The following is a 10,797-nucleotide window of genomic DNA, read 5'->3' on the forward strand; positions in this document are numbered from 1 at the left end:
GTCCTACCTCATGTTTATATAGTTTATATTTGGAATGCTCACTGTTGGGAGACATCTCCCATCACGCAGGGTGCAGTCGCACCTCCACAGATCTCCAGTATCGTATATTGATAATGGTAATGGCTCAAAAGGGCCACCACTTACGAGCTATTCATGCCCATGTCACCTTTTGGGTGGCTTCATCTTTATCAATCATCAATCAATGTTGGGGAGGTGTGGTTTGGCTAGGAATGGGGACAGGTATTACATCATGTGTTACATTACATCTGGTATTACATCACGTTTCTGCCCGAAACGCTGCGCGTGCTAGTGGCTTTACAAGACTGTAATTACCATATTTGTATCCTCACATTCCTTATGTACATTCTTGTATATGCATAAATAAATAAATAATAAATAAATAATAATAAATAATAAATAATGTGGCAGTTTCGAGGGGCTCAACGAAGGGGAGTAGTGAAGGGCTGTCCTATTAGCACATCTCGAACGACGGGTCTGAATAGTGATGAAAGCAGTCCTCACCTCACTAAAGGACCTTCTGGGGCTAGATTCACGAAGCAGTTATGCAAGCACTTACGAACCTGTACATCTTTTTCTTAATCTTTGGCGGCTTTGTTTACAATTATTAAACAGTTAATGAGCTCCGAAGCACCAGGAGGCTGTTTGTAACATTAACAACAGTTGATTGGGAGGGTTTTATGCTTGTAAACTGTTTAATAAATGTAAACAAAGCCGCCAAAGATTAAGAAAAGATGTACAGGTTCATAAGTGTTTGCGTAACTTCTTCGTGAATCTTGCCCCTGGCCCCAAGTACTCCTGACGCGTGAAATAGCCCTCGTGCCCTGTTTCCCCTCAAAGTCGCGGTTTTCCCTGTGCCACTGATTATTAATTCATTTATTTATTCAGATATAAGAAAGTACAATGAGTTGTGAAAGTACATACGCTAGTAATTTAGCAGTACATTCTTGCTAAAGCCACATAAACACGCACAGTGAGACACCTTCCAGCTTATATATTTTGCATCTACATCTACGCAAGAAAACAGTGTAATTATAGTTGTTATTTTAGATTCAGCTACTCGGAATAAAACGTTCTAAGTAGCACGGTCTATGGTGATCCCGTAGTTGACTTACCTGGCACAGGAGCGGGGCTGTAACTTGTGTGAAAAAACGTCTCGTGATGATGTTTTATATGTATGTGGCAAGGTGTAGTGCAGTGTAGAAAAATAACTGTAAAACACATTGGAACTGAAAATCTGAGGAAGGTCAGCATCCTCCCTCACCCTTGACTCGGTCGCGACAACAGCCTTGCGTACCAATTCGGTAAGGTCGAGGTGATTTGTTGTAAGAATGATTACCTGTATCAGGAGGGTGGTGAAAAGGCAATGGTCGAAGGCTTCATCTCACTGTGTCATAAGGTCTCCGTCTCGGTTCTCGCTCTCTGTCTCTGTCTCTCTCTGTCTCTCTCTGTCTCTCTCTGTCTCTCTCTCTCTCTCTCTCTCTCTGTCTCTCTCTGTCTCTCTCTCTCTCTCTCTCTCTCTCTCTCTCTCTCTCTCTCTCTCTCTCTCTCTCTCTCTCTCTCTCTCTCTCTCTCTCTCTCTCTTTTGTTGACAAACCGCCGGCTTCCTGTCCTCGTCGAGGCCACTAGAGAGATAGTGGCCCTCAGGTAAATGAAAGAGTAATTGCAAACCACTTCTTGGAGAGTTAAAATGAGATCAAGACTGGAAGCTGTATGGAAACATTTACAAAGATTATCACTGAACTTGTTTAAAAATACGTGTCAAGGACAAAGGAAAGAAAGAATTATCAAAATGACTTTCCATCACTGTAAAGTAATATATTATTATTCATAGAAGTTTGTTACTAGCTTTTATTATAATTAATTGTAAGTTGTGCAGATAAATTCCACAAGCCAATGTAAAATATATTCTGAGGTCTCATTAAGATCTTTTGTGTGTTCTGTAATACATTTGAAACTACTCACAGAATGAGTATATATATAGTGCACAATCAACTAGCTGCCGTTGGCAGCAACAGTGAAATTATTGCTATTGATCCTCTCTCAACCAGTTTAAGATAAAAACTAAAAACTACCTAATAAACTCCAATGTAACCTACCTTACCCCTAAATGTCAACCCATGTCTTATTATTGTAATCAATGTTGTTTGTTGACCAACTTGTATAATTGCTATTCTCTGCCTTGTTCCCCCCTACCACCTTTTTTTATACTTTTTCAACGCAATTTATACTTTAAGCTCAATTACTATTAAGTTTTAGTCTAAGTATTTTTCCGCCCTCACCTTGCCCGAAACGCTACGCGCACTAGTGGCTTTAGGTACTTGTATGTACTAGCTCTATCTTTAAATCCATCATTATGTATGTAACTCAATGGATGTACCTTTACCTGAATATAGAATCTGAATCTGATTGCGTCCGCGATTGGCGTTGAGTTGTATTGCAGCCGCTGGCAATAATGCCAGGAGAGTTATCAACTATTTTTGTAGCGTATAGATCGCTTCTGCGCGAATTCCAGTATCATAGTATTCGTGACTGTCTGTGTGTGGGGACGATGCCGTGGCGTGCCGGGTATTACCTTACATGTGTACAATAAGTGTGTGTGTGTGTGGGTGTGGTAACTAGTGTATGGAACGTCAAGAGTCAAGATGTCTGTATAACTAGTATTTGGATTTAATGCATTGCTGATCATGCTAGTTTTCTGCATTAGGGACTGTTCTTGACGTCGGTCTAAACCACACTGTTGACGTGACGATGTGTATTGAATTTTGTAACTAGTTCATCAAGACTGTGACTACAGCAGTATGAGGGGAGGCTATTACAGTGAGAAGATCTGCCACAATATGGGAAATACTGTAATACTTAACGCTACAATGTGGGGCTACTAAAGTGCCTTGGATTATGAACCAACATTGTATTTACTAAACAGGTTACAGCACTCATGAACTAGCTACAGAGTTTAAAATATGTCAAATAATTTCTGGGTCAAGCGACCCAGCAAAGCAAATTGTAAATTAGCAAATTGTAAAACAACAAATATAGAAGTTAAATGTACTAACTCATCATTAAGTTACACATAGTACATGTGTAACTTAATGATAATTAATTGTCAATAATAACAATAGAATACATGAATGAACCTCAATAATCACATATTATCTCGGGCACTTAGAACCCCCCACGCTCATTGGGTAAGCCCTCCAGTACGACTCTGCTAAATCTGCCGCTGGTGTTGTACACTCCGTCAGTGGTCCCTCAGAGAGTCTCCTCGCTGATCTTCAAGCCATAATAAACTACTGTAGAAGATGATCTTCAGGCACTTCAAGGATGTAATCTTCCTGGTTGTCATACTGAGCATGTTATTTTGGTTTACATTTGTGCCGTATTTAATTGGCATAACCAAATGGAATAGCAGCGACCTTCCCAGCAAAGGAGACCACGGTATGTTGCTTACTTCATGTACTTTAATCTCTAATATTTCATTATAACTTGGCAAATTGATAACTATATTATGTTACAACTTTTCCACCTGGCTATTGCTTCCCCGTCGCGTGAGAGTGGAAAACAGGGCGATGCCAGTCTTTAATATTATCTTACGCGAGCGAAGCACTTGTCTCGGAAGTGTTCGGACGTCATCAGTTGTTAGTCGTGTGTAAACCGCTTTTCATTAAAAAAAAAAACAGGTGGTTTGACGGCTGGATTAACGAGCTTTGATCTTTGTATCCGAGAACGAGCTGCAATGTTATACTAGACCATTTGGGGTTTGAAGCCGTCAATCACTTAGCGGACCAGCCAGATAAAAACCTTACGGCAAAAGCAAAAATATCACTTAAAACAAAAATTCAGAACCTCGAAATATTGGATATGGTGATTGTATTTGTTAATTAGAGTATTGGTCCGGAATTCGATTCCCGGGCAGGATGGGACGTTTGAAAACGTTTCTTTACACCTGAGGTTTACAGTTAGGAGACTGTTGTGATTGATTGATGAAGATTCAGCCACCCAAAAGATGGCACGGGCATGAATAGCCCTAAGTGGTGGCCCTTTTGAGCCATTAACAGTATCAATAGCTGATACTGGAGATCTGTGGAGGGTGCGACTGCACCCTGCGAAGAGGTCGTGACCTCTGGACTGTTGTGGTTTGCATCCTGAAGAAGACCAATCGTTGGCCCGATACACAAGAAACAATACAATTATCTTGTCAGATATACTGGGGACGGATCACCATTTTATGACTAATTTTTATAAGTGTAATTCTGATGGCGTCTCCTCAACCCGCAGACTTTGAGGACCAGTACTTCCTGCCTCTCATGGATGCCTTCCGCTCTGCTAGCCAGGCCTCCAGCAGCGCCTCTACACCTGCACGTAGGTGAGCCCCCGCGCCCCCTCCCAGTCATTGTCCGTGATAGTGTCAACACCTGCACATAGGTAAACTGCACATATGTTAGTGGGGGGAGGGGCTCCCCCCACTAACTCCCCCCAGGTGTCTACGGAACGCTCAGTTTGAGCGGTAGAGCAACGAGGAGATATACGTGGATATATATATATATATATATATATATATATATATATATATATATATATATATATATATATATATATATATATATATATATATATATATATATAATGTGCGTGTTTGTGTGAGTGCACATACTTTTCTCACTCTGATTCATGTTTTATCACTGAGAAATTTCTTAAGCTCGATCATATCTTAGGTCGTACATCCACTTAGAGAGTTCAGGACAGCGACAGTCTCGCTTCTTGCAAGTCGACGTTGAGTCCTCGATGGTTCAAATAGATGAGCCTCATTCCTTAAGCTCGTCGTCCAGTCCTATTGTTTCAATTCTGTCCTCACATCCCTCTAAAATGCTTAGCATTTTCTCATAATTATCTTACCTTACCTACCCCCTCTTAGGTCCACTCGATAAGAAATATCTTTCTCATTTGCCTCATCTCTCTCTCACAGGTTCAGGTCTGGTGAGGTTCCAAGATTCTTGCTGTGGTCCAAGCCGTATAACCACGAGTTCTGGATGTCTCAGCTCACTCACATCTCCCGAGGTCTTTGTCCTCGACCATGTAGCTTCACCGTCAATGTCTCCCAGGTACGTGGAACACAGTTCTGTGAGGCACGTATGTAGACTGTTGTGTAGCATGGTCCGCGCGGTGTGTGATTCAGTCGGTTGTGTGCCTTACATCCCGGGGTCGTTGTATTCAACGTGTTCACTTAATTATGCTCAACACGCGTTCACACACATGTATGTGCCACACACACACACACACGTGTGCCACACACGCACACGTGTGCCACACACACACATACGTGTGCCACACACACACACGTGTGCCACACACACACACACATGTGTGCCACCTGGTGACCATGCCCCCAGACTAGTTCCGGAATTGAGAAGTATAAGCTACGAGGAAAGACTAAGAGAGCTGAATTTCACGTCCCTGGAAGACAGAAGAGTAAGGGGAGACATGATAACCCCTAAAAATATTTCAGGGGAATTGACAGGGTGGACAAAGACAAACTATTTAGCACGGGTGGAACACGAACAAGGGGACACAGATGGAAACTGAGTACCCAAATGAGCCACAGAGACATTAGAAAGAATTTTATCAGTGTCAGAGTGGTTAATAAATGGAATGCATTAGGCAGTGATGTGGTGGAGGCTGACTCCATACACAGTTTCAAATGTAGATTTGTTGAGCCCAGTAGGCTCAGGAATCTGTACACCAGTTGATTGACAGTTGAGAGGCGGAACCAAAGAGTCAAAGCTCAACCCCCGCAAGCACAACTAGGTGAGTACATAGTAAATAGGTACCGAGGAGTTAGACAGCTACTATGGGTTGTTTCCTGGGGATGTGTGTGTTAGAAAGAAATGTATGTAGTAGATATAATGGAGTAAAAATAGATTGTTAAGAAAGGCGGGGTCCAAGAGCTAATAGCTCGATTTTGCAGACACAAATAGTAAATACAAATAGTAAATACACACACACGTCAGATGTGTACGCGTCTCCAAACTAATTGTAAGTGATTCTCTATCATCCTTAATTACGCTAAACTTTTATTGTTTAATGTGACTTTTGACTTTGGGTCCAAGAGTTAGAGCTCGATCCTGCAGACACAAATAGGTGAGCACACACACACACGAGGCGGAAGTAGGTGTTCCGCGTCGTGAGCTTGAGTCCAGGAGCTGTGTCACACACGCCACCCCACCCTCTCCAGGTGCCACAGCGGACAGACAACGGTGTACTGAAACGCGCCAACCTAACCTATCGACCAAACATAGGAAACGTCACTGTTTGTGAGCCGCTCTGATACTCCCTCTTCCGTGGTGTAGTGGTAAGACACTCGTCTGGCGTTCCGCGAGCGCTTTGTCATGGGTTCGTATCCTGGCCGGGGAGGATTTACTGGGCGCAAATCCTTAACTGTAGCCTCTGTTTAACTCAACAGTAAAATGTGTACTTGGCTATAACAACGATTCTTCGCGGCGGGGATCGTATTCCAGGGACCTGCCCGAAACGCTACGCGTACTAGTGGCTGTACAAGAATGTAACAACTCTTGTGTATATCTAAAAAAAAAAAACGCAGTGTATTACACGAGAGGACAATACTCTTCTCTCCGGTCGCATACCCTAGCGAGCTTCTAAAAACAAAAATGTACAGAGGCATATGGGCCAATTCTTGACATCCGATGTACATTCACTTCCTATATCTTAAGGTTACCTGGCACATGTTACACCTACCTTGCTGTTACATTTGGGAGCCTGTTAGGGTTCAGACAAGAATAGAAGTACCATCAAATGGGTTAGGATAGGCCCGGGCACTCAGCACACATTACACTCAGCAAATATCTCTCTCAGAAAACGCTACACTCTCCTAGCTAATGTTAGCCTCAGCCAGGCAAGAACAAGTATTTGAGGAAGACCCCGTCATTGTGGTGGAGGCAAGTGACGGAGCAACGGATATTGCTTCTCACTCCCTCCCCCCACCTTAACTCTTTCTCCATCCCCCTCACGTCTCCCTCCTCCTTCCCCCCAAGTCTCCTTCCTCCTCCCTCCCATGTCTCTACCACTTCCTGCTTCCTGTTCCCACCCACTATATTTTTAAGCCATATTGATGCTCTGTTCACAGAGCACTCCCTCTCTCTAACCATGTACATTGATGGTTCCCTACACCACCCCATTGATGCAACTGGAAATGCAACTGTCTTAAAGGCAGCGGGATGTGCATATAGGCTTGCACCGAGGCCTTGCCCCTTAACTCCTATATAATAATGATAATAATTGTATTTATACAAAGTATATATAGAGCATGTTCATGTGAAAACAGACTAACGATGAGCTTAATCTAATTTGTCCTGGGGTCAACATAAGCAATCTTAGGTCTAATTTAGTACACAATGTACTAAATTAGGAGTTAAATTTGGTTACCTTTTTTCTCGGGCCCTCTACATAATTAATAGTACAAAAGTATATCTACGTATTATCAGTTTTGGAAGACAACTTGCAATATGTAGAGTTCATTTTCTATAAGATTGGTGGCGGGAGTGGGTTGAACTGAGAGACAAATTTTTGCACTGCAGATGAGCAGCGTTGACGCTGTGGTAGTGTACCTGCGAGGCATTCCGAGCAGACAGCGCCTTCTGCAGGAGCTGGCGCCCCGCGACCCCACCCAGCCTTGGATCATCAGTACCTTCGAGGCGCCCCCCAGAGCCAACAGTATTCACCACACCGACTACAGAACCCTCGGCGGCATCTTCAACCGCACGATGCTTTATCGCAGAGACGCGGACGTAGTGGTGCCTCACGGGTTTATCGTACATCAAGACGAAGCCGCTCTTCTGCCCAGATCGTGGCGAGTCCCTCCACCCATACACCCAGGCAACTTTCACGCGCGTAAGATGGTCGTGGCCTTCATCTCTAATTGCAAGGCAAACAGTGGTCGTCTAGAGTACGCAAAAGCCCTCCAAAAACACATTTCTGTTGACATTTATGGCAAATGCGGCACTCTGGAATGTGGTCACTCCTTGTACGTCGACCACAGATATGACCCGACGTTAGATCGTTGTTTACAAGCTGCTGGCGAAGGATATCTCTTCTATTTGGCCTTTGAGAGCTCCCTCTGCACTGACTATGTAACGGAGAAGTTGTACAACCTCATGTTCTACCCGATTGTGCCCATTGTGCTTGGGTCTGCTAACTACTCGGCTGCCTTGCCACCCAACTCCTACATTGATGCTCAGCATTACAGGCCCAGGCAACTGGCGGTCAAGCTGAGAGCAATTGCAGAGAACCCGAAGGTAAGATATGCGTGCTTGGTTCATTTGTAACGATAATAGTGAGATAGCGACACTGAAACAAAAATAACAAAGAGAATTTTGTATACTATGAATTTAAATTTCATAAAAATTATTTTACAAGTGAACGGTACAAACTCAACCTAAAAATATGCATTAATGGTTAATTTACTTTCAATGTTTACATAATAAAAAATTATTTGTTGTTTATGTGATGATATGCTATATGTAGCACAGTAGTCTACGTCCTCGGCTCATAGTCGAAGTAAACGGGTTCAATCCGGAGAACCTCATTGTAAATCGATAGGCGGATCGTGTTGCATTGAAAGCTAGCAGGGTAAGGCAAAGATGATCTATAAAAAGTGAAAGCCCTAAATATACTAACAAGAGGACAGATGTCATCTCCTGTAGCCAACTGTGCAAATATAAATCAATAAATATAATAAATAATGATTCCACATGTTGTGTTTTCAGGAATACCAGAAGTATTTAGCGTGGAGGCGCCACTACCAGCCTTCTACCATCGGCGGGGAGCGTAGCCTATGCCACCTCTGCGTTCGCCTTCACGATCCCAAATTTTACCAGCACCATGTGATCGATGACTTCTACGATTGGTTTGTAGCGCAGTCTCAACCCTCAGACGGCCGCGGACGATGTATATGAATACAGATTTCTTTTGAATTCACGTAGATTACGTGAGAAAAATGTCTGGATGCTATGAACTATTTATACGTACGTTGATGCTGGTGTTATCACTTATATATGTGTGTTGTACTGTACTATTATTGTAGGGATATGAAGTACGTGGCGAAGGAACACACTACTAGCCTCTTCATTGTTAATTAAGATGAGAAAGCATAGTGTGGGGTACAGGAGTGTTTAGATGGGAGGTGGAAACTTGGAGGCAACAGCATGAGTTGAGGGTAGAAATAGCCTAAGCTACTCTATCCCTTTGAGATGTATTTCTTTCTTGTCTCAATAAACATACTTGAACTTGAACTTGCAGCATGAGTTGGATCATGCAGAAGGTGACGTCACCCAAGGCAGGATGATGTGGTAGCGCTGTCGTTGCTGGAAGGCAGATGTAGGGGTGTGACTTGCCATAGAAGGCAGCTGTGAGGTGTGACTTGCCATGGAAGGCAGCTAGATGTAACTTGCCCCCTGGAAGGTAACCGTGAGGTGTGACTTGCTCCTGGAAGGCAGCTGTGAGGTGTGACTTGTTCCTGGAAGGCAGCTATGAGGCGTGACTTCTCTAGCACTGGGGTTGCAGATATGTGCCTACAGGCAGTCCCCATAATTAGACATACCTAATTTTACACTTAATAGATAAATATTTAACTTAATAAAGATTAAAGACTCAGTAGACCTTTCCTACCCTTCAACGTATGACACTTATTATGCACTAAATATTTAGAGAGTGAAAGATCTTACCATTACGAATGCATTTATGGCGAGGCTGTCCTCTTAAGTGCATAATTTGCATATGTATGCATGTCATGGTCTTCTCTTTTTTCTGTCTCTCACCCCTTACACCACTCTATGAACTAGGAAATACACAGGAATATGTCCTTAATCGTACCCTGTTTAATGTATTAATAAATGCGCTCCTGAGCTCCGTGCCTAGGAGGCCCAATGAACACTTAATTAACCATGCTGATATAATGATCCATATCAGCATCCAAAATATTCTTATCTCTGTCTTAGGCACATATTAGAATCTAGGCTCAGTCATCTCAGCTGAGAAAACAAAGATTTTGATTCAGCGTCCACCCAGACAAGAAGGAACTGTTTACAAGTAGCAGCTGTTTATTTATTTATTTATTTATTTATTTATATACAAGAAGGTACATTGGGTATATGAAAGTACATAACATTAAATGTTGTCGGTGGAAGGCACTATATGATGGATCTCAGCTTGACAATGTAACCAGACTCAAATACCATGATCTTGAAGTCCCACTATATGGTCACGTTGTAGCCAAACTGGATTGTCAATGAAGAAAAAGATTCAAGTTCTCAAGGTTGCGGCAGGCTATCACCCCATCGCTAGGCGCAAATGGGAAAATAGTAAAAACTATGTATACCTTTTATATCAGAATATTAGTAGAGTATGCTGCACCTCCGCTTGCTTTAGTCTCCAAAAGAATGCTTGAAGGGCTATTAAGGGTGCAATCCTAGCCATGAAGATAATCCTCTAATGCCACCATACAAATTATTAAACATGAGGAAAACCTCAAGATCCCATCTGTAGGTAATCGAATAGCTGAAATCTATACCTTAATTAGTCTTAGGATTCTTAGGCTACCCCCTGTACTGACACCCTCTCAGCCTTCTTTATCCACGATCAGCATCCGTCAAAATGAATCAGAAAAACTGCAACTGAACTCAAGATATATCAGGTTCGTGATCAAGAACCAAGAGAGAGAGATAACGGCACTTTCCTGTACCATGGAAGATCACCCATTTCCATATA

General features: G+C 42.7%; 1 protein-coding gene across 5 annotated transcripts; it reads left to right on the top strand.

The window, feature by feature from the left end:
- The first annotated feature begins 868 nt into the window (after positions 1-868).
- LOC123768695 (3-galactosyl-N-acetylglucosaminide 4-alpha-L-fucosyltransferase FUT3) lies at positions 869-9,684 on the top strand. 5 transcript variants are annotated; one of them, XR_006774126.2, is made up of 7 exons: positions 2,489-2,586; positions 3,188-3,456; positions 4,297-4,384; positions 4,985-5,120; positions 7,611-8,327; positions 8,799-9,056; positions 9,331-9,684. XR_006774126.2 is itself a non-coding variant. In XM_045759382.2 (6 exons), exons 2-6 carry the CDS (start codon positions 3,321-3,323, stop codon positions 8,985-8,987), a joined length of 1,266 nt encoding a protein of 421 aa, XP_045615338.1. In that variant the 5' UTR covers positions 869-1,322; positions 3,188-3,320; the 3' UTR covers positions 8,988-9,684. The 5 variants fall into 5 exon arrangements, 4 of the variants coding, with proteins under 4 accessions (XP_045615338.1, XP_045615337.1, XP_045615339.1 ...); XM_045759382.2 differs by lacking the exon at positions 2,489-2,586 and adding an exon at positions 869-1,322 and having other exon boundaries at positions 8,799-9,684; XM_045759381.2 differs by having other exon boundaries at positions 8,799-9,684.
- Positions 9,685-10,797: the final 1,113 nt, after the last annotated feature.

This window comes from Procambarus clarkii, chromosome 83 (genome assembly GCF_040958095.1).
Source record: "Procambarus clarkii isolate CNS0578487 chromosome 83, FALCON_Pclarkii_2.0, whole genome shotgun sequence".
In the NCBI taxonomy this organism is placed as follows: Eukaryota; Metazoa; Arthropoda; class Malacostraca; order Decapoda; family Cambaridae; genus Procambarus; species Procambarus clarkii.